Raw genomic sequence first — 27,657 nt, forward strand, 5'->3', positions numbered from 1 at the left:
CCAACCACTTGGAAAAGGGGAGAGAAGAGAAACCTTTCACTACCCCCACAGAACCGTCTAATATTTTTTCAGCTGGGCTCAAAGTTTAGATCTAAACTTCTGCTCTGGCATTGGCTTGGGGTCCAGTCCCACCACCTCTAGCCCACCTACATAGGCTCTTAGGGTGATGTGTGGTATAACTGCTTAATGCACTGCTGGAAAGTACTCAGAAATGTGACTAACAGCTGACATGTACTCTCATATCCTAGAGTAGTATGGTTCGCTGCTTAGGCCAAGCAAAGTGGGAAGACCTGTGGGGTCAAGTGCTGCCCCCCGCAGTTTTCTGCTTGGCTGCTGGGGAGAGGCACAGCAGGAGGACAGGTAACTTTGGTAGAGGCAGGGAGAGCATGGTGGTCCTGAGGCTGTGTGCAGGGTGGGGGGTGCTTGGGAAGGAGCTGGGAGCAGGTTCCTTGGCCTCCGCCTGGGGGAACAGGGGCTGGCTCCAGCTGGGCCCAGAGGCATGAGCTTCCTGCTTCTGTGGCCACAGCCCACCAGGAACCAATGAGGAATTGGGTGCCCTGGCCTAGGGAGGTGGGGCTGGAAGCTTCTCCCAGAGGAGACATATGGGCTGGTCACATATCCTCCCCTTTACATTGTGCCCTCCTAGGATCAGGAGATGTAGGCAAACCATAGATACTCAAGTCAACTCCAACAGTGTGTGAAACTAATTAATTCAGAGCAGAGCAGCTTTGCAATAAGGAGTAACTCGCCCCCCTCCTTTTTGTCCAGCTACAACTGTCCCTGGTAGGCTGTGGAACTGGAGTCTTAGCAACAGGATGCAAGGTAGGGGGGAACCTATTTAATTTCTGGCAGATGTTGCCAGTCTCTACTAATTGTCAAATAGTAAAAGCAAAACACTCCAACTTAAAGGGGGTGGAAACCACCTAAGCTTGGTTTGTTTGTAGAAATAAATGGGCTACCAACATCTCTTCTCCCCCTCCCCCATCCACCCCCCCATTCCATTAATGAATGGTAACAGTGTGCTATGTCACTTCTACAGTGGGGATTTTCTTTATTAGGAAAAAAGGCCAGTCTCAAATTGTCATTAGGTAACCCCCAGATCACTTAAGGTTTCCCTGATTTGAAGCTGAGTTCAGCAAGACTATAATAAGAATTAATGCTGCACTTTGCATGCATGCCCACTAAAGGGTTTGAAGGAGTAGCTGGGGTGAGATGGACAGATGTCTCAGATGTTCTCCAGTGCCTGTTTTTTTTTTTTTTTTCAAATATATATTTAGCTATTACTGTGGTGGTGGCGGACCCCTCAAAATACAAGGCAGCATAACTTGGCCAGAAACACATGCAGATTCAGAGTACCTGAAACAATAGCTCTGAGGTGTAAACTGCTCATTCATTTCAGTGATTCCAATGATATCCTTCAATGTCAGACTGGTTAATTATTTTGCTGTTTTAGCAAATGAAGGGCAAAGATGTCGATTATAAAAATCTATTTAAATCTGTGGTCCCCAACTGTGAGGGCAACTCCTTTCCTGCAAAGAAAATTCAAATGACAAGCTGATACAGATAACTGTAAAAACTTCAGATGTGTAGGACTTTCATAAGGGGGGAGCACCATCTTAGCCACTATAGATGTAGAAGCCTCTACACCAACATTCCACACAAAGATGGACTACAAGCCATCAGGAACAGTATACCCGCTAATGTCACGGCAAACCTGGTGGCTGAACTTTGTGACTTTGTCCTCACCCATAACTATTTCACATGTGGGGACAATGTATACCTTCAAATCAGCGGCACTGCTATGGGTACCCGCATGGCCCCACAATATGCCAACATTTTTATGGCTGACTTAGAACAACACTTCCTAAGCTCTCGTCCCCAATGCCCCTACTCTACTTGCGCTACATTGATGACATCTTCATCATCTGGACCCATGGAAAAGAAGCCCTTGAGGAATTCCACCATGATTTCAACAATTTCCATCCCACCATCAACCTCAGCCTGGACCAGTCCACACAAGAGATCCACTTCCTGGACACTACAGTGCTAATAAGCGATGGTCACATAAACACCACCCTATACCAGAAACCTACTGATCGCTATTCCTACCTACATGCCTGCAGCTTTCATCCAGACCACACCACATGATCTATTGTCTACAGCCAAGCTCTACGATACAACTGCATTTGCTCCAACCCCTCACACAGAGACAAACACCTACAAGAGCTCTATCAAGCATTCTTACAACTACAATACCCACCTGCTGAAGAATTGAAAAAACAGATTGACAGAGCCAGAAGAATACCCAGAAGTTGCCTACTGCAGGACAGGCCCAACAAAGAAAATAACAGAATGCCACTAGCCATCATCTTCAGCCCCTAACTAAAACCTCTCCAACACATCATCAAGGATCTACAACCTATCCTGAAGGATGAACCATCACTCTCACAGATCTTGGGAGACAGGCCAGTCCTTGCATATAGACAGCCCCCCAACCTGAAGCAAATACTCACCAGCAACCACACACCACACAACAGAACCAATAACCCAGGAACCTATCCTTGCAACAAAGCCCGTTGCCAACTGTGTCCACATATCTATTCAGGGGACACCATCATAGGGCCTAATCACATCAGCCACACTATCAGAGGCTCGTTCACCTGCACATCTACCAATGTGATATATGCCATCGTGCCAGCAATGCCCCTCTGCCAAACTGGACAGTCTCTACGTAAAAGAATAAATGGACACAAATCAGACATCAAGAATTATAACATTCAAAAACCAGTCGGAGAACACGTCAATCTCTCTGGTCGCTCGCTTACAGACCTAAAGGTGGCAATTCTTCAACAAAAAAACTTCAAAAACAGACTCCAAGGAAAGACTGCTGAATTGGAATTAATTTGCAAACTGGATACAATTAATTTAGGCTTGAATAAAGACTCGAAGTGGATGGGTCATTACACAAAGTAAAACTATTTCCCCATGTTTATTTCTCCCTCCTCCCCCCCAGCTGTTCCTCAGATGTTCTTGTCAACTGCTAGAAATGGCCCACCTTGATTATCACTACAAAAGGTCCCCCCCCCTCCCGCTGATAATAGCTCACCTTACCTGATCACTCTCTTTACAGTGTGTATGGTAACACCCATTGTTTCATGTTCTCTGTGTATATAAATCTCCCCACTGTATTTTCCACTGAATGCATCCGATGAAGTGAGCTGTATGTGCCTCACAAAAGCTTATGCTTAAATACATTTATTAGTCTCTAAGGTGCCACAAGTCCTCCTTTTCCTTTTGCGGATACAGACTAACACGGCTGCTACTCTGAAACTTGTCTTCCTGCAAAGGCTCAACTTTTAAGAGTCAGGACAGGAACTACAGCACTGAGGATGGCTACCACTCTTCTCTGACAGAGTTATCCCAATAACTTGCCATCTTCCTATATTTTATGACTGGCTGTTTCTCAAGAAAACCAGTGTGCATTAAGGGTGTGCATAGTCCCCAAGTGCTGAGAGAAACAAACAAAAGCCAGGACCAAAAAAGAAGTTGCCCTAGGGCCCCTCCAATGTTAAAAAATCATGACTCATGTTCATCCAAAATCAAGAGCTTGGCTTTAAAAATCTTGAGATTATGTAAAAGAACTGGGTGGTTTTTATTCGCCTTCTGCTTTTTGAGTCTCCAGGCTACAGGGGGGTGGTCACAGTGTGACGCTTTCTCCACACTCCCTCTGACTTTAAGGCGGAGACCATCACACAGCCGCCTGGCTGCAGGCGCTGGGGCTTCATGAAAACCAGAATTAGCCTGAGAGCGGGCACCAGGACTAGCCTGGCCCCTGGCACCGGAGAGCACCGGGCAGGGTTTCCCGCGGGCTCCAGGCAGGAGCGATCGCGGCTGGAGGTTCGCGCCTGCCCCGCCCCGCCCATGCGAGTAGACAGAAGGAGGCTCGGCCTGAGGCACCTCACCCCACCCCACCTAGGGCTGTAGGGAGAATGACGCAGCCGGGAGGACGGACCACGCCTGGGGAGCCACCTGCCTCAGGAAAGCTCATGCTCAAATAAATTGGTTAGTCTCTAAGGTGCCACAAGTCCTCCTTTTCTTTTTGCGGATACCGACTAACAGGGCTGCTACTCTGAAACCTGCCTCCCCACCCCGTGGCCGCCTTCTGCCAAGCTATTGGGCGTTGCGAACTACAACTCCCAGAATGCCTCGCGGCGGGAGGGACGCGTTCCCGGCTGTTCAGCAATCTCTCCGGGGATTGGCCGGGAGGAAAGGGCCAATAGGCGTTTCTGGTACATGGGGGACGGTGAAGCTAACGCCCTCATGGCTGGCGTGTGACGCCCTGTCGGGGGCGGGGCCTGGTCAGCGAAGGCACCATGTGCCTGATGGCGGCGTCCAGCTGTTAGCTGGGCAGGGCGGGAGCCATGGAGCAGGAGAGGGGCGAGGTGAGCCGAGCCGCGCCGCGGGGGCCGGACACCGGCCCTAGGAGGGGCAGAGAGATGCTGCAGCCTCCGATCCCTTTGCTTGCCCCGGGACCCGGCCCCCGGACACGCTAGCTCCGGCCTCCCCCGTCTCGCCGCGGGGCTGGCTAGGCAGGCGCTGCCCTGCGGGGCTCCGGGGGCCCTGCGCTGCGGCAGGGTGGGGCTCACCCGGCGTTACAGCGGCGAGGTGCTTTGGGTGAGAAGCCGCCATTCAGAGCCTGCTCCGCCCCGGGGAGTGGCTGGGGAGCCCGCCCCGCCCCCTTTGCGGCCCCCGGCCCGCGGGACCCCGGCCAGCCCGCCCGCCGCAGGGGCTTGGCAGGGGTGTGGGCAGCCAGGGGGATCCTTCGCAGGGGGTCCCCTGAATTCTGTTCGTAAAAGGGCCTGGTTTGTGGTGCGGTAACGGGCCCCCACCTGCCTGCGGGTAGATCAGGCTCCTTCCGCTGAGGTAACGCAATCAGTGGTGCCCGGCTTCGGCGTGGGGTGTAGCCGCTGAGCCCCTGGACTTCTTCGCTGCCGGCTTCTGGCTCTGCCCCGTGCCCAGGGCCGTGTGAACAATCTCCTGTTTTCCTGCCACCGCCTCTGCGGGAAACTGTTCAGGTTCGATGGGAGCAGCTGGAAGCCCCCTGTTTTTTAATGGGAGTTGGATCTGCTTACGTGCACCAGGACCGAGTCTGTTTCACTGTGCCCCAGCATGTGTCTGGCCGCTCTTGTTTTGAGGCGGGAGGAAGTGGGAAAGCAATATGGAGTGCGGGGATTGAAGGGTGCCTCTTGCCCTAAAAGCTTATGCTACTGCTTTAGCGCCTGGGAGCAGTAAAGGACTGGTGATCTTGAAGTCACCAGTCAGCCTCCAGTGCAACTATTGCTGATCCTACCTTGCTGTGTGCCTCTGTAAACTGATCTCTCCTTATACCTCAACTGTGGCCCTCCTCTCCATCCTTCTGCCACCCCCCACTTTCTGCACTTCTGTGACTATGAATTCTTTTTTCTGTGGGAACGCTGAGTCTGATGGGTAAAACCTAAAAGAGAACTCACTGAGCGGGTGGGAGTCCTCTTCCCCTCCTCCCCCCACATCCCAAGTGAGTGGGACACACCTGCTCTTGAGTCTACTAGGTAGAATCCTTAGCAGCCACACCAGGTTTTCCCTCCTTAAGCCTTGTGGGACAATCCTGCTGTGCTGAGGCCAGGCTTACTGCATAAGGGTATGTTGAAAATCTTGGGTCTGAAGCATTATTCTCTCCGCTAGCTGTCTCCCTTCTGCCGCAAGATGCCATCCTTGAAGCGGATGGAGGAGGAGGATGAAGATGATGACGACGATGACTTGGACTTGTTTGGGGGTTATGATAGCTTCCGGGGTTACAACAGCAGCATGGGCAGTGACAGCAGCTCCTGCCTGGATGAGTCTAGTGATAATGATGTGGCAGATCGTGAAGCTGGGGAGCTGCCCACCTCCCCTCTGCCGCTACATCCACCCACTACAGGCCGATTGATGGAAGACAGCGGCTCCGAGCCAGGTACTATATGCTCTGCGTGCCATAAGGAGGCACAGTAGCTAATTAGAAACAGATATGGACCCATTTGAAAGCAGTACAGTGCTTCAGGATATGTGTGGTGGTTTAGCTTAATACACATGCCTTGGGAGTGGAACTGCCTAGTGATTGTGTTCTATGCTCTGAGTTCTGTCAAGAGGCTCTCGAGGTTCTGCTGGGGTTAGTCAAGTTAGTTACGCTTCCTGGCGCTGTAACATTGCTGGCCTGAGCTTAGCCCTTGCAGGGTTAATGCCATACCCCCAGCTCTCATTCTGAGTATCTTCCTCTCCCCCAGCTGTGTGTGAAATGTGTGGGATCGTGGGCACAAGGGAAGCTTTCTTTTCGAAGACCAAACGCTTCTGCAGCGTCTCCTGCTCCAGGAGCTACTCCTCAAACTCCAAGAAAGCCAGCATCCTGGCAAGGCTGCAGGTGAGTGACACCCACCCGGTGGCCTCTGGAATCAAAGTGGGACTCGCCTGTAGGGGGAAGTGTCAACAAGACCATGCTTGCTGGAGGCTTATTGGTACCTCCCTCCCTTCCTTGAGGGACACAAGGGCATGCTAAGGGTCCTGCTCTCTACACGGGTGGGAAAAGATGGGGAGGGCAGAACTGCACGGTATCCATGGTGGTTCTGGCTCTTCATGGCCCCGTGAGTGTAGAAGAATGTCATGACCTCTGAAATCCTTCAGCCAGAGATAGGGAGGTGAGTCTGCACCTTGCCTTCAGGGATACATTATCCCTTTGCCTCTGGATCCCAACCTCATCTTCTTTTTATGCTTCCCCAGGGCAAACCACCTACAAAGAAGGCTAAAGTTCTGCACAAGGCAGCATGGTCTGCCAAAATTGGGGCATTCCTCCATTCCCAGGGGACAGGTCAACTGGCAGATGGAACGCTGACAGGCCAAGATGGTAAGTGCAGGTGGGTGTGGAGAAGAAGGAGCTGGGCATTAGACAGGCTGTGTTCTGCATCCTCTTCAGAACCAGCTGACCTTGACACTCTTCTTTTGTGTCCTCCTGCAGCCCTTGTCCTGGGCTTTGACTGGGGAAAGTACCTGCAGGACCATGGTTACAAGGCTGCCCCCGTCAGCTGCTTCAAACACGTGAGTTCTCCTTATTTTCTGTGCCTTTCTGCTTGTGTGCAGTGTGTCATGTTACCTGGGCTTATTGGCTTCTTCCTGTGTGCATGAGATGAGTGAGGAAGAGGTGTGGAAGCCACATGGTGTAGAAGAGTTGGATATCAGACTCTGTCTCTGCCTCCTGACAGGGAGGGAGTCTGAGCCTTGCTGGTCATGCCGGAATCCTGTGGAGGGAGCATGCTCCGTCCCCAGGAGGAAAATAGGCAGGGATCTTGATGTTACCCGAGATAGAAATGTCATTGAATGGCATCAGGGAGGGAGGTGGGACTCTGTCGTCCCGAGTTGTGCTGGAAGGAACCCCAAACTCTTTAGAAATAGAAACCCTGTCTGTATGTCTTCTCCCCACCACCCCCACTTGAGCTGTGGGTGGTTCTTCGCAGAATGTCTTTAGTTTTTCTGGTATTACTTTGTTCTTCTCACTCCATGGTGATGTCATGGACTAGAGGAAATGGCTGTGCTAGCTGCCATGCTGTCCCCTAGCACACACCACATCCAGACACCACACTACTGGCAGTGCACCAAGGCCACGGCCATCTGGATTAGCTTGCTTTGAGCGAAGCTAACAGCCACTGGTTCCCTGCTATGCCAGTCTACGTCAAGACAGGGCCATTGTGGGTGGAGCTTGCCTGTTCTCCTAGCCCCGCTGATGCCAATTGTCCTCTCAATAGCTATCCCCATCACGCTTGTCATTGCCTGTGTGATCCACATTCTGCGGCGTAAAACTCTAGTTGGCTGGAATCCACCTGCCCATACAAGTAGCATCACACAGCCCATTACCACAGAGCTCTGTATTCTCACAGCGAGCAACATCATCTGCTTCTGCAACCCAACTGGTTCTATCGGCAGCATGTCTTGGAGGAGACCATCTTACAAGGTTGCTGCCACAGGCCTGAGGCTGATGTGTGGTCTCTGATGCCTGTCTGGGGAGAGGAAGAGGTCTCTGGCCAGCTCAGCCTGGTTTAGTGTATAACTTGGCAACTGAGTTCAGACTGGCCGAGATGGACATCACTTGGAGTGTCAGATGGTGCTGTGAGGAGATGGAGGCAGGGAAGATCTAGTATGATAAGGTTCAGAACACCCTTCTGCTCTGCCCGATTTGCTACTAACTAGCATGGAGGCACGTACAGTGCTTTGTTGAAGGGACTCTAAGAAAGACAGTAGATCCATGGCCTAGCAGGACAAGGAGCTGGACTGAAGCTGCTGGTTGCATTGCCAGCTTTCCGCATTGCCCGCTTTCAAGAACCCTGGATCTGGAGAAGACCGCCAAGCTGAGTTGGCAGGACAAGGAATCAGGAGATATGGGGCCCTGTACAGCAGCAGGTATGCACCTTCTTACTGTTTTATGTACTGATTGGGGAAGCGGGGAGGCTTATTTCACAGGGGTGGGGAAAGGGTCTTCTGGATGCTGTTAGTATATGTAAAAAGGGCGGTTATAACCTTGCATGAGGGTGGAAATACCCATTTTTTTCCCCCTTCCCTTATTCTAGCAGGGGCCAGTCTCCACTCGCATGCCTCTGCAGCTCTTGCCAAATCCCTCATCAGCTCAGCTGTTTTGGTTGCTCTGTCACCTCTCAGACACTCTACCTGTTTGTGCCCCTCCTTCCTTTTGCCTCATAGGCCTCCGTTCCCAGTCAAGGTGGAGACGCCTGCACAGTGCCTGGCTGAGCGACTCTGTGTGGCTGGACTCAACTTGGCAGATCCTTGGGGAGATTGCAATGTAAAAAGTCTAAAAACAAGAGACTCTAATTGCAGGAAACTACTGGCTGGGCACAATGGCCACAACATTCATGTGACATTATATCCGTCTGCCCCATTTGCAGTGCAGGCTGCCGAACCAGATTGGTGCCTCTATCTACCTGCAGCCTCCCATCAGTCTGCCTTGCTGTTAAAAACCTGGAAAACACTTGGGCATATTTTACTGGCAAAGAGGTAAGCAAGCAAAATATAGCCCATGGGTTTGGGATACAGTAATAGCATGGCCTATTCCCAATTGTCTGACAGTAAAATCCTCTACATTTATCAGACACCAGCTAGTCTTGGCCCTTGGCTTTTCCCACACCTGGAACATTTTATTTGGAAAATCTCTGAGCACGTCCTCTAGTTTTGCCATCAAGTATTAGGGCAATGATAGTTTCCCTTCTCCCCCACAAAAGCTCTCACAAAGCTTGGTCCCCTCTCATCTGTGTGAACCACTACTCCAAACTTACCAGCTTTCTCCCTTACTCTTTAAAATGGCTTCTTTCCCTTGACGGGAGCCCCGTAGAGAGATGGTTTGCAGGATCCTTTATGGCCCACAATAAGGATGCTCACAAACATGCCCAGGATCCTTTTTGTCCCACAGTAAGGATGGCCCACAACATGTGCTGACAGACATGCCCTGGTTGAGTTAAACTAGTTCAAGCCCCATGCGTGGACACCCATTACTTTAAAACCGGCTATCTGTAAGCCAGGGTTATATGGATTTTAGGAGTGTCAACACAGAATTGCACTGAAATAACTGAAGGTGCAATTTAAGCCAATTCAGTTAAACTGGTGCAATTTTGTATGTAGGCCAGAGATCTAAGTCACCTTTCCTAATTCAGTTAGGATCATTCCTGGCTTTTCTCCCTCTATCCTATTAAGTAGCATCTTCACCCACCCTTAGTCCTAGAAGTGGTGTGTGAATACCAATGCTATGTCCTTGCCATCTCTAGTTCCTTCCTGCATGATACTTTCTTCTTGGACTAGAGTTTGAAACTGAAGTGAAATTATTAATTTGATAATTATTGGATGTGCTGTTGCTTTGGCTGTTAACTCTCTCTCTCTTTATTTCAGTAACCCATTGCACCAGTATAGACCTCCCAGAGCAACCTGGGGGGAAGCTGATCAGATCCACTGTGGTGAAAAGGTTCACAGACCTTGGGGACCAGGAGAAGAGCAGACAAGACCTGTTCCTGAACATGTGCCAGGGTTCTGAATTAATGTATGAGGTTGAGAAGGTGGTTAAAATGAGAGACAAGGGAAGGTTCTGCCAGGAGGACAAGAAAACGAAGCAGAACTCTTTGTGGAATGAGACGTGCAAATGGAAGAGAGAGTTCCTAAAGAAAACACCAAATAAACAGTGCTCGGGAGAAAATGGCTGCCATCTTGATGCAACATTAGGCCTCCAGGCCAAGGCTACAGTGTAAATGTGGCTCCAACAAATCACCCACTGTGATCTGTTGCACTGTGCTGTTATGTCTTGATCTTGCAGCTGGCCTATAGCCTTTGGTGTTTAATAAAAATCTTCCTGGATAAGAGCTCCTCTGGCTGACTTAGCTCCCCTCCTCTTCTTTAACTGTAATACTGTACTGAATTATTCCTCTGTACAGTTCCCTCCCCACACCACATCGCTCACCCAAGTGGGAGCTATATACATGCATACAAACAAGGATGTGCTACCTCCACTCCAGTGTTGCATAACCTCTTTTAATTGCAGCAGTTGGCCCCTCAGAACCCCCCCGGTGCCTTCTGCCATAAACTTCCACACTGTACACGTGAAGGGCCTCCGTCTGTCACCCTTACATTGACAAGTACCTGCACTGAAACTAATGGGGCTACTACCTATAAAGGTTCTAACTGAGGTGGCACAGCTGAGCCCTAAGCTCAGGTGATAATGACTATAGATCACCTTTGCCCCTGAGGGAGAAACTGAACCCCAGTGCAGCAGAGTCCTAATGCAGAAACTGAATTCCTACCATCCATTTACACTTTGAAGGTGGGTGAATAGAGAGCTTCTGTCTCATACTTCACCCCTTGCATGTAGTACTAATATGAATAACAGCTTCAAATGCAGCAGCGTGCCTGGTCAGCTGCCTGTAGATTCTGCATCTTTGCTACATTGTTCACAGAAGCCATCTCCCTTAGTTTCACATATGTTATGCAGTAAACAGATGTTATAATTGCTATGCTTGTCCCTGTGCTGTCGTTGGGTATCTCTGCCTTGCTCTCAGCCCCCCCCCCAAAAACTCATTCTACCACCTTCCTGCTAAATATATAGCTGAAATGGTATCCTCTGGGTGGGTGTGGTTAGGAGGTGGTTTTGTTAGCCATGGTAAAAATGGCTAGGCACTTAGAATCACAGTGGGGGTGGAGACACCATTCATGTCAATATTTTATTATGGGAATAATTCTCCCTCCCTCTGGTCCATTCTTAGGCTCTAGAATTTTTCCATATTGTGGCATCATGTGCTTTGGGTGGTCTTCCTGTGTACGTGTTCAGGTACCTGCTATGCTGCTCCCCTGGGACTGGTGTCACCATGGGCCAGTGCTCCTCCGACGTACTTGTGGGAGGAGGGCCACATGAGTTCTGTTGATAGCCCCGAAACAATTTGGAAATTGTAATCAAGTCCTTCAGTGATTTCTGGCACATTGGCCACCTTGCTCACGCACCCCTATAACACTGTACTGCCATGCATGCAGCCCTTGAAATAGCAACTGTGATAGTAGCCCCTACTGTGGTCTTTGTGACCTCAAACTGGTGTCCAGCTGCCTGGTAATTGTCTGGGGTAGCCAGCTTCCATGTAGCAATTGCCTCTTTTTTCTCATGGTGATTAGCACTCTGATCCTAATGGACTGGCACTGCAGGGTCACAGCTCACCAGCGGTATGGAAAACTCTTCTTTCTCATTCTGAAATTACGCAGTCCCTGCTGCTTGGCCCAGAGCCAGAGAACAACTTGGTGTCATCAGTCTTGTTATGATCTGGGTGCTAAAGCCATCTTTAGATTTCAAAGCCTGAACAGTTCAGAGCTTACTGTGTCAGGCTGTGTGAAGACTTACGAAGGCAATTGTGCCTCATTATGCTCAGTTCATGTTGTCATAGTTTCTCTTTACAGCCCCAAGGGCCAGAAAGAACTGGTTTAAATGAAAGCATACATTGTGAAGCACAGCTCTGTGAGCAAGAGGCAGATTGTGTCTGCAAAATATATGCAGGTTGGATCATAATTACCATTCTTTTCTCTCCTCTCCCGTCATCTCTGCCCCAATCTTGCAGGTGCCGCTGTTCGAGCAGTGGGAGGACGTGATGAAAGGGATGAAGGTGGAGGTGTTGAATAGCGATGCTGTGCTCCCCAGCCGGGTGTACTGGATCGCCTCTGTCATCCAGATTGCAGGTAGGTCTCTTGAGAGGCTTATCAGTAACCGACAGGGACTGGCGATAATTGAGGGATGTTTATCAGATCTGAATCTATCTGGCCTGGCCATATGACACTTTAATGGGGCTACGGGAGCCATCCAGGCAGTGAGTGCCGCACCCCCTGCCCTGCCCACAGCCAGCCCCGTCTCCAGCCAGCCCTGCACCCCCGTGCCCTGCCTGCAGCCAGCCCCTACCTCCAGCCAGCCCCTACCTCCAGCCAGCCCCACGCCTCCTGCCAACCCCGCACCCTCCTGTCTCCAGCCAGCTCCGCACCCCCTGCCCTGCCCGCAGCCAGCCCTGCACCCCCTGCCTCTAGCTAGCCCTGCCCCACGCCCCTGTCTGCAGCTGGCCCCACGTCCAGTGCTGCCCTGCAGTTCCCAGGGCAGTAACCCTGCACACCTGCTTCAATGAGGGAGCAGCTGGGACCCACACATGTGCACACCCTAGGGTGACCAGACAGCAAGTGTGAAAAATCAGGACAGGAGGTGGGGGGTAATAGGAGCCTATATAAGGAAAAGACCCCAAAATCGGGACTGTCCCTATAAAATCGGGACATCTGGTCACTCTAGCACACCCCCAGGGAGTGGCCGGGACCCACACATGTGAAATGGAGCTCATTTCTAGTTCAGGCCCATCTTTTTAAAAAAGAACTTTAGGCAGGATTAACATACATCCGTATTTTCCCGGACAGGTCAGGCTTTTTGGTTCTTAAATGGCCGTCCAGGAGGAATTTTTAAATTTTAAAAATTCCTCCCGGGAAAATACGGACGTATGGTAACCCTGTTGGTACAAAAAATACATACTGGGGCACATCCCTTAAATCAGAACTTTTTATGGGGAACCGGTTGTTAAGATTTTGACAGCTCATCACTGCATCCAGGGGTCTTTGAAAGGGGGAAATGCCAGGAGGGAGAAGAGTTGTTTAGGAGCAATAGATGGAACCTAAACAAGGTAAACGGGCAGGTCTCGTGGGAGGACTTTGTGTTGCTGAGCTCCATTCATCTTCCAAGGGAAGGGGTGGAAGGTCCTTTCACTTGAAGCTAATTTTCATGGAGCACTGGAGAATGTATTGTAGGGAACAAAGTAACCAGAGCAGAGAAAAGATTTAATGCATCTCTTCCCTCTCTTGTTGTCTCCGGCAGGATACAGAGCACTGTTGCGGTACGAAGGCTTTGAGAATGACTCCAGCCATGACTTCTGGTGCAACCTGGGCACAGTGGACATTCACCCCATTGGCTGGTGTGCCATCAACAGCAAAATCCTGGTACCCCCACAGAGTGAGTGCCTGTCGGGTGTCATGCTGTGAGAGGAGATGCCAGTGTTTAATTCCACATGTAGCAGTCTTGGTTTCTCTCCTATCTCTGTCTCACAGTGTCATGTTCGTAATGCTTTGGAATGCAGATCCGCTGCTGTCTTCTGTTATAAAGTGTCCATTTCTCTTGGTCCTCAGAAAGCAACTTCTTGCATTGCTCTCTCTCTGCAACTCCCTCTGGTTGACTAGGAGTGGTGCTGGAGGGTGATGGGAGGAATTGTGTCTATCCATCCTCAACTGGAAGGATCACGAAGGGTGCTGGTAAAAGAGCAGAATTCTGGCATGTGGGGGTGTTCTTTAAATGCTGTTTACATAGGTTGAAATTGACATGTCTTGACTTACACATCTTACTCAGTTGCTTTCCATTTCCACAGCCTATCCCAGCCTTCTCCCTAGGCCCATATTACCTTGGAACAATTTACCAAGGCTCAGGGTGGCTTCTCCATCCCTGATCATCTTTAAATCAAGACTGGATGTTTTTCTAAACTATCTCCTTTAGGAATTATTTTGGGGAAGTTCTATGGCCTGTCTTATACATGAGGTCAGATTAGAGCAGAGGTTCTCAGCCAGGGGTACGCATACCCCTAGGGGTACACAGAGGTCTTCCAGAGGGGTACATCAACTCATCTAGATATTTGCCTGTTTTACAACAGGCTACATAAAAAGCACTAGCAAAGTCAGTACAAACTAAAATTTCATACAGACAATCACTTTTTTATAATGCTCTATAGACTGTACACTGAAATGTAAGTACAATATTTATATTCCAATTCATTTATTTTATAATTATATGGTAAAAAGTCAGCAATTTGTCAGTACTAGTGTGGCTGTGACAATTTTGTAAGCAAGACTTTAAGTGAGGTGAAACTTGGGGTACATGAGAAAAATCAGACTCCTGAAAAGGGGTAGTCTGGAAAGGTTGAGAACCACTGGACTAAAGGATCATAATGGTCTCTTCTTGGCTTTGGAATCTATACCACCTCGTGTCCCAATTTAGGCCCTGCTCTGGCAGTCATATCAGCATGGGCAGCCTCTTGCTCCCAAATGGAGCCCCTTTGAAATTAGTGGGGCCCTGCATGGGTGCACAGGTCCATGTGTGTCAATCCAATTGCAGGATTGGGATCTTAGCTTGTAAGTTTTCCAAGGCACAGATCATATCTTCTAGCTCAGTATCCCACCTCCAACAGACCGTTGGTTTGAAGGGATTTCCTTTTATCCATTCTAAATTTGGTGCCTTTTAATTTTCATGAAGTGCCCCTTCATTCTTGTGTTAGGGGCTGACTTACCTCCTCTGTACCAGCCACTATTTTAAATAGCACTCTGCTGCCATTTTGTTCTATATTTGTACACCTAACACAATGGGATCCTGATCTGTAACTGGGGCTCCTTGGTGCAAAGATAACGGAAAGAATATTAATGAATTTTCTTCTACTTTCTGTGCCAAATGGTGGCAAAGCTCCGTGAGCTTATCAGAAACCTGACATTCTGCTCGTATATAGCTGCAGTGTGGCTGTGAGTGTGTGAGAGTGAAAGACTAGTGATCATTGGTGTATCTGAATGGGAAGAACATCTTGAATTTAGACCGGCAATTCCTGGAAAGGAGGAAGGGGTCAAATGCATTGTTAACTTTGTGCCCTCATGAAGGTGCAATGGGCAAGGAACATGAGCTGTTGTTCTCTGTTTCTGTACAGCCATCCACGCCAAGTACACAGACTGGAGGGGGTACCTCATGAAAAGGCTGGTGGGAGCAAGGACCATCCCTGTGGATTTCCACATCAAGGTAAAGGGGAAGGACAAGGGAAAGGTTCTACCATCCATCCAGTTCACAGATGGAGACACAGCACTGTGGGGGGAGTCTCCCTCTCTTGGTTCAAGCTCTGTTTACCTCTCCTGTTGCTCATTGGTACTGGGAGGGAGAACCAGCATAGTGCAGGGTGGGGGAGGGCATTTTCCTTTAAGGGCTGCCTGGCACACCTGGAAAGTAGGACAGAATGCTCCTTTGGCAATGTGGGTTCCTTTGACCCAGTCAGCCTGACTGCTTCTCTTTCAGGGCTTAAAAGGATGTTCTTAAACAGTTGAGGCCCAAAATATTGGTGAGGGTTTTGTTTTCCTTTGTGCGCACGCACACAAGTAAATCCTGCTGTTTAATGTGAATTGTTTTATTTCAGTGAATGAGCTGTTTGTTTTGAATAGAAACATTCTTCTTCACTTTTGGAAGCCCAGCAACACGCTGGGGAATGAGAGAAAAACAAAACTGACGAGACTAGCGTCCCTGGCTCTCCTGAAATGCACACAGTCAGTAGCACTGGGTGTGAAAACTCATTAAGATCTTGACAGGCAGGTTTTTTTAATAATCGGAAGGAGTGTTAGTAGATGTGACTCCAGTCAGAGTCGAGCGAGAAGGCAGGCTCCCCCTGCTGGCACGTTTTGAAAAGTTTCTTTCTACATTTCTGATGGGGAAAATAATACCATGAAATGGCTGGCAGAAAAAGACCTTGACGGGATTCACTTATCTGCAGGATCCAGGGTAGTCAGGGACATTGAACTGGAGACACCGAACTAGAGTCTCCCATGGTTTGAGGCAATTACAATGACGCTGTTTGTTCATGGGATAATCTGTCAGACCCACTGAGCTGTGGTGGAGACAAGCTCTTGGGAGAGCTGGCAGTGAAGTGCTAAAGAGAGACTGGAATGTTACCATATCCAAGGCTTTCCCAGACACAAATACACTTACTCCTCATGGCCAAGTCTGGAGAAAACCTTCTACAAGGCACATGTGGGGTTGTGTCCCCACAGAGATGTTGCTAATGTGCGTTTTGCCACATGGCATTAGATCTCACTGCACTCTGAGACCCTGGGCTCTGATAGACCAAGGTGACAGGTACTTTACAGATGCCTTTGAACGTTCTCAAGGATAGGTTGGGTTGGGCCTGATCAAAATTTGGGAGTCTCCCCCAAGGAAAAGTGAGGGTGATGCGGGTGACTTAGCACCGAGTCTCTTAGTCAGTCTGTACAAGTGCTCCAGGATAGTGGTGGGGTTGGAGGGTGTTGCTGGAGGTTCAGTCTTTCTAAGAAGTGTGAAACAAAGGGCCTGATCCCACTCCCCTTTTGAGTCAACTGAGAGACTCCAATAAGTTTGTGACCAGAGGTAGCTATGGAAGACCTTATGGCCACTTTCACCAGAAGTGAGGTGTGAGCCCCATGCACTGGCCCAGTTTGGGCTGGAGGCGTTACATTCTGCCAAACTCTAATTGTAACAGGGATTTCACTAGGACTGGTTATTCAGCCCTTGTTATCCCCAGTTGTGCAGTGGCACGGTTGTTACCCGGGGTTCTTTCAACCCAAAGCTCTTGGTAACTTTTAGTCTGTGCAAGGTGGTGTCAGGAAATATATCAGGGGAGACACGGCCGTCCAACCGATTGATGGTTGGCACAAACAGGACAACACCAGAGTGCTTTCACTTAAAGCTAAACTTTACTTAGTCTCATACACATGTCTGCAACAGGTTAGTAAAACACCCCCAACCCTTGATAATTACCAAAGCTGAGAGTGGCTCTCGAGTGGCACAACGGCAGCCCGTCTGCTAGTGGGGAACACAAAATGCATCCAGAGGGAGAGTCCAGTCCTGAAGAGTCCCCCTACCTCAAACTTTTTCCCCTTATTTATACATTAGTAATAGAATGACATGTCCCTTAAAGCAAACTTTTAAGTAAGCAGTTTCAATGGTCAAGCGAGAGGTTCCTTCTGATTATCGATGAACCAGGTGTGGGTTTTTCCAGAGTTTGCAGCCTTGAGGCCCCAATAGACATTCCTGGGGCACATCCTGCTCTTCTAAGATGCATGTATCAGCAACTTCAACACAATTCTTATCAGGAAGGATGCGGGGTCAAGCTGCCCTTTCTGTGGCACCCAAAAAACCCCCTCCCCTCCTGCCTTGGTTGAACGGAGACTGCTGAATGGCCAATTTACAGCCTGCTGACTTGGCTGCTTTTAGCAGAAAGCCATAGTGGTTTTAGGCACTTTACTGCTTTGCCAAAGTCTCCCTGTACACGGTCTTAGAATGGCTGTTGTGTCCCTCCCTCGAGGTGTCTGTTCCTCCCAGCACTGACGTGCAGTCAAGTGATCAGTGTGCATGTGGAGAGAGTCGTGTTGTGTAAAGCGTTTGGGGACGAAGGGATCTGAGAGATCCTGTTTGTTTGTTGTCCTCGCAGATGGCGGAAAACATGAAGTACCCATTCCGTCAGGGCATGCGGGTGGAGGTAGTGGACAAGACCCATGTGTCTCGGACGCGCATGGCAGTAGTGGACACAGTGATTGGTGGCCGGCTGAGGCTCCTCTATGAGGATGGGGATAGCGATGATGACTTCTGGTGCCATATGTGGAGCACTCTGATCCACCCAGTGGGCTGGTCACGTAGGGTGGGTCACAACATCAAGAAGACAGGTACAAATCCATGTGGCCTTTCCCGGAACTCTCCCAGCCTGCCTTCGATTGGTTGGTCCCAGAGAGACACTGACACAAGATTAGAGTTGACCCTAGTCCTGGGTTTTCATGGAATGGTTCTGATTCTGACAAGGCCATCCCGTATCTTGCAAGCTGGGCCAGCTGTCGTAATCACATCACCTGCTTCTAGCGTAGCAGACCAGTGCTTCTGTCTGGCCATGTAACCTACCCTCTGGTATCCATTATGAGATGTTGCAAAGGCCGAACAACGCAGTATAATGCACCTGGCCAATTAAACTCTGCTGCATGTCAGTGGTACAAGTGTGATTTCTTATTCGACTCCCCAAGACGCAGTCAGTTTCTCCCCCCTGAAGTGTGAGTACACTGTACCTTTATGTTAGCCTGCATAGTTACAGATGTTATTAATGGCTATACATTTATTGAGCCTTATGTGACGAAACTTGCTGGCCCCTTTAAGAGCATGTGACATTAGGTCATCTCTTTCTGGGGCTTGGCCCTTGAAGGAGAGGAATTTGTGGGCAATATAGTTCCCCAGGGGAGTCCAGGGACCAAGAGGCATCGTATGTCCTTGGACTACTCTTCCCATCAGTTCCTAGAATTCTTCTCATTATTATTAAGAGGCAGCCTAGCAGCACCCACTCCTAAAGGGGCTAGCATGCTTTGTTGTGCTTTAAAAAAGAAATCCAGGTTCAGCATAGGTGTCCTTCCCTTTCTTCTGCTGAGCCCCCAGAGCACATCTCTGCCCGGTTTCCATATATTGTGTATAGAAGTTTATATCCGTGATAAATCTACCATCCTTTGAGTTCAAGGGACCCTTTATTCCCATAATACAGGACATGGTAATACAAAGGGACTGATCCTTTTTCCCTTTGTAATTTTGAACATCCCCTTCCAGCCCCCTCTGACTAGCTGGTGCCTTCCTGTTTCTTATCGCTGCTGACCTCCAATCAGATAGTGACTTAGCAGGACTCCCCCTCTGTCACAGTAGATGTCTCATTTCTGCTTCTCTTCCTTGTTTCCCTCCCCTGGCAGAAGAAAAGCGCAGTGACATGGCAAACCATCCCACCTTCCGGAAGATCTACTGTGACGCTGTCCCCTACCTCTTCAAGAAGGTAGGAGAGCTCAGCCCTCGCGCCTTGAGACTGCCATGGCAAAGAAGGGATGAGGGGGGAAGCTTTGCCAGGAGACGGTAGGACCCATCCCGCACTTCAGCACAGCTCTTTGGACTCTAACCCATGTAGATGCTGAGCTCTCTTCTCCCTTGCAACAGCGGAGAAGTATCTGGCCCACAGAACTCCACATAGTGGGCTTGTTCGAGGCTGGAATGAGGGGGTTCACTTGCCCTGAGGCTTTGCGTGCTGTGGGGGCTTGGAGCTGGAATGGGGGATGTTTGAGGATGGGGTGGGGGATGTGGTCAGGAGCAGGAGAGGATGTTTGCTCATTCAAGGTCAGGGTGGAGGGACTCAAGGATGCAGACAGGACTAGGGGCTCGGGTGAGGAGTAGCTGAGAGGCTCGACTGGGGAGAGGGCTTGCGCAGGGGTCGCGGGGGAGGTGTTCCTGCACTTAGATCGGGTGGTGAATGCACAGTAGTCTTCAGCCAAGGGTGGAAGGGGAAGCTGACACGAGATTGGGCTGGACTGAGGGAGGTCAGGTAAGAGGCCTGTGTGCTACAGACGCTGGGCTGGAAGGAAGGGCTTGCTCCATGGGAGGCTGGGAGGCTTGTTGGCTCTGGGTGGGGGATGGCATTGGCATGGCTGGCTCTTCTGATTGATTTATTGATTGATTTATGGGAGTTTCTCTTTGTTCCATTGGGGTTAGTTTGCCTCTGGTTTTGAATCACATTAGCGCCCCCCTCCCCCTCCAATCGTGTTTCAGTCATTTGGTTTTCTGCTTCAGGGCAACCTTTCCTTTCCCTTCCCTTTCCCTTCCCTTCCCCTTCTTCCACCCTGCTGTGCCCCGCCATGTCTTTGAATCCCCTCTGCACTCAGAGACGGGCCATGGTCCTGATGGTGACGCCCAGTTTGTCTTTTCCCTGCGGTCTGTTTCAGGTGCGGGCTGTTTACGCTGAGGGTGGCTGGTTCGAGGAAGGCATGAAATTGGAAGCTATTGACCCCCTGAATCTGGGCAACATCTGCGTGGCTACTGTGTGCAAGGTAACCTGGGCTGATAGGGGACAGAGTCGAAGCCTATGACATCCGAGCCTCTGCTCAGCATCCTTAGAGAGCAGGACGAGGTAGGGGGCCTGTCGGGGGCTTGTGAGAGAGGAGGCAGGGCTCTTGTTTTGGGAGGGCTCTGAGGGAGTGAGGCAGCAGGGAAGGAGGTTGGGGTGCTTGTTCAGGGGCCAGCAGGCTGCCCGCAGCTTCAGCAGCTGGGGCACTCAAGGCTGCGGTCAGTTTACAGATGTGTATATGCTGCCTGAGGACAGGTGTGCTTGCCTGCAGCAGGTTGAGTTCCTTGTCAATGCAGCACATGTGCTATGCTCTTCTCCCACATCCTCTGCCCCTGGATAATCGGAAGGGAGGATCTGCTTTCCCAGAAGACCTCAGCAGCTCCTGGAGGGTGTCAGCGCGGCATACAGAGCGTGGCTTTGAGGAATAAAGGGATGCAGGGAGTGTTAGGGGAAGCGCTGTGTGTGTTCATACATTCTGCATGGCCTGGCTTCCCAGTCTTGCTTTCTCTCCCCTCACTGCTCGCTCCCTGTGAAGCGCCTTGCATCACTTGGCAGGGTGCTGGGCGATAGGATCCCAGGGAGCCTTTTCCTTCTCTAGATTCTAGTCCACTTTGCATAACTTGAGAGGCAGCATCACCGTGGGCTTCCAGTTCTCTCCCAGAAAATCATCGGCTCCCCGTACAACCCGAAGGGGGGGACTTGAAGCAAAAGGTTGACGAGATTACAGGAGGGCTCTTTATTTGTCCAGAAAATGTTCCCCTGAAGCCGTGTCTGGCGCAATCCATTTTGAGGGATTGGAACTGGTGGGAACGAATAGGCGACTTTGTTAGCCCTGGCATCATGTGCGCCTGCTATATTTGATAGGCTAAGCAGGGTCAGGCCTGGTTGGTGATTGGATGGGGACTCCCAAGGCACAGCGGGGAGTGGTGGTGGTGAGTCAGTGGGTTGTGCTGTTCCCTCTTGAGTCAGTAGTGAACCAGTGACCCAGCACTGCCTCGAGGGGGCTCTGTGCTGCTGGAGGCACTGTCCTTTGAGATGGAAAATTGAGCTCCTGACTATTTAAGGTTATGGCACTTTTCCCAAGAGTATTGACATCAGCCCTGTGTGCCTGTCAGATTCCATTCCAGGTCACTGGGTCCTGTTGACTAAAACTCCTGCTGCAGTTTCAGCTGGAGAAGCTACCACTCCCCCATCTGTGATACAACATTGGAGTGTATTGCTGTGCATTGTTTAGCACCTACCATGCTCCACCCCAGAGGTGGCTGCATTTCACAAGTGGGGGCATGATCCTCTGATAGACAAACCATAGAGGTCTTGGGGATCTTTCAGAATGAAAGGCTTTAGAGCAAGCTAAGCTGCTCCTTTCATGCTCTTCCTCTGTGTTGTCAGGTCCTGCTGGACGGTTATCTCATGATTGGCATTGATGGGGCAGCATCTGCAGATGGCTCTGATTGGTTCTGTTACCATGCTTCCTCACATGCCATCTTCCCTGTCAACTTCTGCCAGAAGAACATCATCGACCTGACCCCTCCAAAAGGTGAGACTCTGAAACCTCACACCCTGAACTGTAAGGTCACTGGGCTACACGTCTCCTAGGGGCACATGATGACACAACTGTGGCTCAGACTGACCAAAATTGTGGGGCCCAGGCCTGCTTGCTTCTTTTTGAAGAGTCAAGGTTGGTGAGGTTGCAACAGCTGATCCATTCGAACTGGCCTTACTCCCACGCCTTGCTCCAAAGAATGTTTGGTATTTGATGGCTCCTAATCTGAAATAAAATGGAAGTGTGGTCTGAATTTGCCTTCTCTGTCACTGCTAGCGGATTCTAGACCCCCTGGACTGTCTGATCCAGAAAATGGGGGTCTCCTCCTGCTTTCAACACTGCCCTTGACGTTCCTGGTGGCAGGAGAGAGATCATGCCTAGTAATGTGTTTAAAGTCCATTTCCTCCTGCATGTGGTTATTGACAGGGGCTGTTCAATTTCAGCTGAGTCCCTGTTGGATACGTTTGTCCACGTCTCAAACCTATTGCACCACTTGATGCCGTTCCCAATCTGTGCTCAGCAAAGGAGTCCCGGACTGCTGTGCAGTGGCAGAGCGATGCAGTTCCTCTTATCTTCCTTTGAGCTGCATCCTGGAAGTGCCAGGAGGCTAGTTGTGCAGCCTTGTGAGCTGCTGCTTCTTCCTTGCACTCTCTCTCTTTCTCCCGGCTCTTATGCTCTGTGACCTTTCTACTTTTGCAGGGTATGATGCAAAGAATTTCAGTTGGGCAAGTTACCTGGAAAAGACCAAATCCAAAGCTGTGCCAGTGCGGCTCTTCAACATGGTGAGTACCGGCTGGGAGGGGGGCAAGGCAGACACACCAGCTTGGACCCAGCATGCAGGGAGGAGCAAACACACCATGGGAATTTCTGAGCTGGGCTGTTCTGTGCTAGCGGCTGAAACTATTTGGGAATGCCTGGGAGGTTTCACTGCTGTCAGTGGATGTGTCCTGAGTTCTTTCCCGTAGGCTCCATGAGTAAAGCACTTGGTGGCTGGTGATGAACTGGTGCTGTCTTTCTCTGAATTTCATAATGGAATGGGCTTTTGATTAGGGCAACTTGCATTTCTTTAAAGCCCACACTCCAAGTCCACACTTGGATCTCCAAGCTCGTCGCAGATTGTCCATACAGGGATCAATCTCCGCACTGAAATGCAGCCCTCTCTGGGAGGGGGAGGCAGGAGTCATTCCACACCAGCAAAATGGCATGATGGTGTCATGGGATAATGCCACACCTGTCTCACTTCCTCGGTCCCCATGCCTATGCTGGCTCACTGGGCTCAGTCAGACGTCCTTTGAACCCTGCAAAGCTAAACGCTGGTTTACATCTGGCCTCTCTGTGGTCAGGCTGAGCTTTGCTGCGGAACGGCGGGGCTTGTGGGCTTTGGGCCTGTTTATATGGGGGTAGCTGAAGTCCCCCGTAGGTATCATGATACGGACTTTGGTGAGAGAAACCAAAGAGGCATCATTGTGCTCTGTCTCCTTTTCTTGAGCTACAGGCATAACCACACCGGTGTATTTGCATTAGGACTTGGGATTGGCCTGGATGTAACTGGGTTGGGTTTTTCCTCTTCCCAGGACTGTCCAAACCATGGCTTCAAGGCAGGCATGAAGCTGGAAGCAGTGGATTTGATGGAGCCCCGACTCATCTGCGTGGCCACCGTAAAGCGTGTGGTCCACCGCCTCCTCAGCATCCACTTTGATGGCTGGGACAGCGAGTACGACCAGTGGGTGGACTGTGAGTCACCAGATATCTATGCTGTAGGCTGGTGTGAGCTGACGGGTTACCAGCTGCAGCCACCAGTGGCCCCAGGTTGGTGAACGCTGATTGGTTCCTCTGCCCCGATTGTGGTGATGCTGAATTTGGTGGCAGGTTTCTGACCCACTGCTTTGCATGTCCTGCTCCTCTGTGACTTGTGGGGAAGAGAAACCATCTCCCTAGTCCCACATGGACTCCATGCACCCCTCACGCCCTCTCTCAGCCTGGCTCACTCGCTGACCAGAGGAACCAGATCTGCGTGGTGAGGAGAGAAGACTGGCAGTTTGAGGTGGATTTTAGTCTCTCCTGTCTTCTGTCCCATCAATCAATGGGGGATTGCTCCTGCTGAAATAGGGCATCACACGAGCACTTCCATGCCCCCCTCTAGCTGTACTCTCCTTCTTTCCTTCAAGTACAGCCTTACCCCACCCAATCTTGAAGCAGGTGCAGCTCTGCCCCCCTTCCCTTTCCCAGGCCCTGTGATGTTCTGATGCCCTCAGTCTCTAGGATAAGGGTGAACCTCACACGAGTGTCACTCCTCTCTTCAGCTAGTAGGGGCTGCCACTGCTACACTTCAGATCCCTTCCTTCCATCCCAGAATTGCTAGCCTCATCCCTGCCCTACCCCATCTTCCCTGGTGTACCACTGCGCCCCCAGCTATGCCCAGCCTGTCATGCTCACCCTCATATCCATACACCTAGCAGCACCACTATACCCAGCTCTTCCCTCTGCTTTTGTGGCAGGCTGGCTCAGGGAGAGGGAGTGGGCTGGTGGATGTGGGTCTTGTATCTGCCTTGTAACATGGCATCCCAGTTATCTGCTGGTGATGGAGCTCAGCTTTCATTTTCCTCTTGCCTTGGTGACAGAGCCCGCGACGCCAGTGAAGATCAAAGAGGTGCCGAAGAAGAAGAAGAAACCCTATGGAAAGAAAAGTGAGTGATAGTTTGATTAGCCCTGCCTCCACATCACCCTTCTTTTCCCCCATTGGCTAGAAACTGTTAAAAAAACCCTCTCAGGTGTGACTAACCGCAGGCAGGAGAGGGGCCTTTTCTGACTCTGGGTACACTTGGTCCAGTGTGTGTTTATAGCTTCATTATTCCTCTTTGCATCTCGTCATGCTGCTCTTGCCGAGGAGAGACATGGGCACTGTTTGGGGGGAGGCTGCTAGGCTGTGTCGGTTGGCTGCAATCTAGACTAGGACTGCCTGCCTCTGAGAACGCTTCCAGGTGACTGACACGTTCATTGGCAACGTGCAGCTTCCCCGTTGTCCGTGGATATGATGGAGAGCCCGGCCTGGGTAGCTGGAATCAGTCCATGATGTGAGCTTCTAACAGTTAGTGTTAGGGGATGATGAGAATGGTTATGGTGATGGTCAAGAAGCTAATGGGCTCAGACCATGTTGTTGCTGTGTGTGTGTGTGAGAGAGACAGAGAACCTAAAATCCACAACCCCACTGTGCTAGGTGCTGTACAAACATAGTAAATGACATTTCCTGTCCCACAGAGCTTATGGTCTAAAAGGCCATAATGCCCTAACTAACAAAATTATACAGACACCAAATAAAGGGTCACCCTGCCAGTTTTTCAGGATCTAGGCCCTGAGGATTAAGCAAAGCACTTAACTGAGCTCAGTGGGCCTACTCAGGTACTTAGTAGTACTTTGCTGAACCACAGCCTTAATGTGTAAGAACTGGCAGCTTGATATTTAGGATGATGGGAAGAGAGGTGGTTATAGCCATCTTCCATTGCCTCTCTTTGGAGTGTGGGGAGTTAACCCCTGCAGAGGCTCCCCACCACTTCAGAGCGAGATGCCACCAGCAACTTGGGAGCGTGTCCGATTGGGAGAAATACCGTGACCTTGCAGCTGATCAGAATGCGTTTTGCTGTTCAAGTGTGCTTAGCCCTGCCCCGTGAAGATTCTGCCCTGGGAGGTTGAACGCAGTGTTTAGTAAAAGGACAGATTTCCCCAACACTCTTTATTCTTCTTTGTTAAGGGAAAAAGATGTCTGCCAAAACCCGGTCCCTCAAGCAGGCAGCCAAGAAACCAGCTGGCCCAAAAGCAAAGCGAGAAGCAAAAGCTGCAAGCAAGGCCTTACAGGAGCCAGCACCTGATGAGAGTAAGGAGAGGGAGTCACTCCAGCCTGCAGCCCTCTCCTACATGCTGGGTGCCATTAGCAATCCTGTGGCCTGCTCCCCTTCCTAGCAGGCGTGGCATGGGGTCCCTATAGCCTGGGCTGGGGAGACAGCACAGCCAAGACTTAACTGTCTCTTCCTCGGAAAAGGTTCTGGGGGTTTGCATAACGCCATGGCAGTGAAAGCCGAGGGTTCGCGCAGCCCCAGCATACACAGAGCTGCCTCTAAACAAAGGAATTGACTGCTGCCTAATGCAGTGAGCAGCTGTATGTGAGACACGCCTCGCTGCTGAGTCCCGCATCAGCAGGTCCCAGTGGGGATGCGTTTCTGACTGTGTGAGTGAGTGAGAATTTCTCCACAGAGAAAGGTCCCAGAATGACACAGCTGCTTCTGGAGGCTGACTTGCCCTGTTTAGTCCCAGAACAGGTATAGCACCCACAGCATAGGCTTCCCCTGACCTGGGGGGATGAGATGGGAGGTCACTCTGTGTTCTGCTCCCTTCTTGGTCTCTGCTGAGGCTGCCAGGAAGAGGGGCCAATTGGGCTGGTATTTGTATGTGATGTGGGCACCTGCTCGTTGGGAAATGGGACTGATAGGACCCCCAAAGCATTTGTCACTGGGTGTCCATATGAACAGAGTGGGCCCCATGGAGCTGTTGACACCAGCTGTTAATGAAGCTTTCTGGGTGGACTGATTTATCCTCTTTCTGTCTCTCAATAGTTATCACTGTGCAAGTAAAAGAGGAAACTATCGACCCGTCAGCAGTGGAATTCGCAGCCCCAGAGCTTCCCATTCTGATAAGCAGCATAAAACAGGAGGTAGAGGACTAATCCCTGATCCCTCAGGTGGGATCTCCTGGCCTTGAGCAAGGATGTGCACTGCACTCTGGGGAAGCCCCAAGTAAAGCTGTGCAGGAGACAAGAAGGGGTGTCGTTCCTTTGGGTTGAGCACTCGCAAAATGTCACAAAACTCCCGTTTATCCTCGCAAAAGAACAGTCCCCAGTGTCTGCAAGCTCCATTTTGGGTTTTTTTTTAAACCCCAGGTCACAGCTTCCAGAAAAGGCACCAAACTTTGAAAGCAATATGGCTCATACTTAGCTGATGGGCTGCAGTCTGAGGGTGGATTCCTGAGTCTGGGAAATCCTATTAGCCCACAGACATGACTCTTTCTGAGCTCTGTAGGAAGCTGCTGCTGCAGTGTGGAGAATGACAGCATTTCAGGCTGGTGTCTGGAGCCTGCGATCTGTGATCTGAGAAGCATTGAAATTGCAGAACCACAACCACTGTATGTGGTCTCAGGGAGAGCAAGTAAGTCAGGAACATGGCTGCTGTCGCTAGGGGAACAACCAGGATGTGCTCATCCCTCTCTCTCATCCTCTCTGTGACACGGACCTGGAACCAAAGAGGGCTCTAGAGAGCAGCTGGGAAACGGAGGAGGTAGAAAACAAGTTACAGGAGGGAATTTCTCTCTTGGTTTTACTCATAAATTAATTTTTTCACCTGCTGTGAGATGAGCTAAATCTTATCCAGCCCAGACAAAGACAGTAGGGTATTTATGTTGGCTCTTTCCCCCCTCCAGGACGCACAATGCTGCTGGATTATTATTATTTTTTTATAATCCCAGAGTAAATTCCACCAATGAAATGTACCATAATGCTCTGTAAATAAAATGTAATAGAAGGTCAAAGACTCGTCTGTTGGATTCAGAAACGACAAAATGCCTGCTCTGATCAAGAGGTGAGAGGGGAAGTCTGAACACGAAAGCAGTAAGGAGGGTGTGGTTGTGGTTGTGGTGGTTGTATTCTAGCCCTCATGTACCCACCTCTGCTTGTTTGTAAGATCTGCAAAGAGCATGTGCCAGCTGCTAGCAACATGGCACAGTCGGGGAGGCTCCTTGTCAGCCGCTGTGGTAGAATTGCTTTCTAGGTCTCTGAAAGGGTCCCCTAAGTCAAGTCCTCAATCATGGCAACATGAAGGATGCGTATGT

General features: G+C 50.3%; 1 protein-coding gene across 4 annotated transcripts; it reads left to right on the forward strand.

Annotated features, from left to right (window-relative positions):
* The first annotated feature begins 4,316 nt into the window (after positions 1-4,316).
* Positions 4,317-27,357, forward strand: L3MBTL2 (L3MBTL histone methyl-lysine binding protein 2). 4 transcript variants are annotated; one of them, XM_073327150.2, is made up of 17 exons: positions 4,317-4,442; positions 5,722-5,989; positions 6,300-6,433; positions 6,790-6,913; positions 7,025-7,104; positions 12,153-12,270; positions 13,436-13,570; positions 15,297-15,385; positions 17,817-18,048; positions 19,102-19,181; positions 20,119-20,223; positions 21,630-21,777; positions 22,483-22,565; positions 23,358-23,592; positions 24,405-24,470; positions 25,532-25,654; positions 26,391-27,357. In XM_073327150.2, the coding sequence occupies exons 1-17, from the start codon at positions 4,422-4,424 to the stop codon at positions 26,498-26,500; spliced, it is 2,151 nt and encodes a 716-aa protein (XP_073183251.1). In that variant the 5' UTR covers positions 4,317-4,421; the 3' UTR covers positions 26,501-27,357. The 4 variants fall into 4 exon arrangements, with proteins under 4 accessions (XP_073183251.1, XP_073183257.1, XP_073183263.1 ...); XM_073327156.1 differs by lacking the exon at positions 4,317-4,442 and adding an exon at positions 4,455-4,674; XM_073327162.1 differs by lacking the exon at positions 4,317-4,442 and adding an exon at positions 4,754-4,923.
* Positions 27,358-27,657: the final 300 nt, after the last annotated feature.

Source organism: Lepidochelys kempii, chromosome 1 (genome assembly GCF_965140285.1).
Source record: "Lepidochelys kempii isolate rLepKem1 chromosome 1, rLepKem1.hap1, whole genome shotgun sequence".
Classification (NCBI taxonomy): domain Eukaryota; kingdom Metazoa; phylum Chordata; order Testudines; family Cheloniidae; genus Lepidochelys; species Lepidochelys kempii.

Excerpts from the sequence above, each read along its gene's own strand:
- L3MBTL2 (XM_073327150.2), top strand. The coding sequence starts at position 4,422 with ATGGAGCAGGAGAGGGGCGAG. Across the intron at positions 7,105-12,152 it reads CCGTCAGCTGCTTCAAACAC|GTGCCGCTGTTCGAGCAGTG; the intron begins GTGAGTTCTCCT and ends CCAATCTTGCAG. Across the intron at positions 24,471-25,531 it reads GAAACCCTATGGAAAGAAAA|GGAAAAAGATGTCTGCCAAA; the intron begins GTGAGTGATAGT and ends TTCTTTGTTAAG.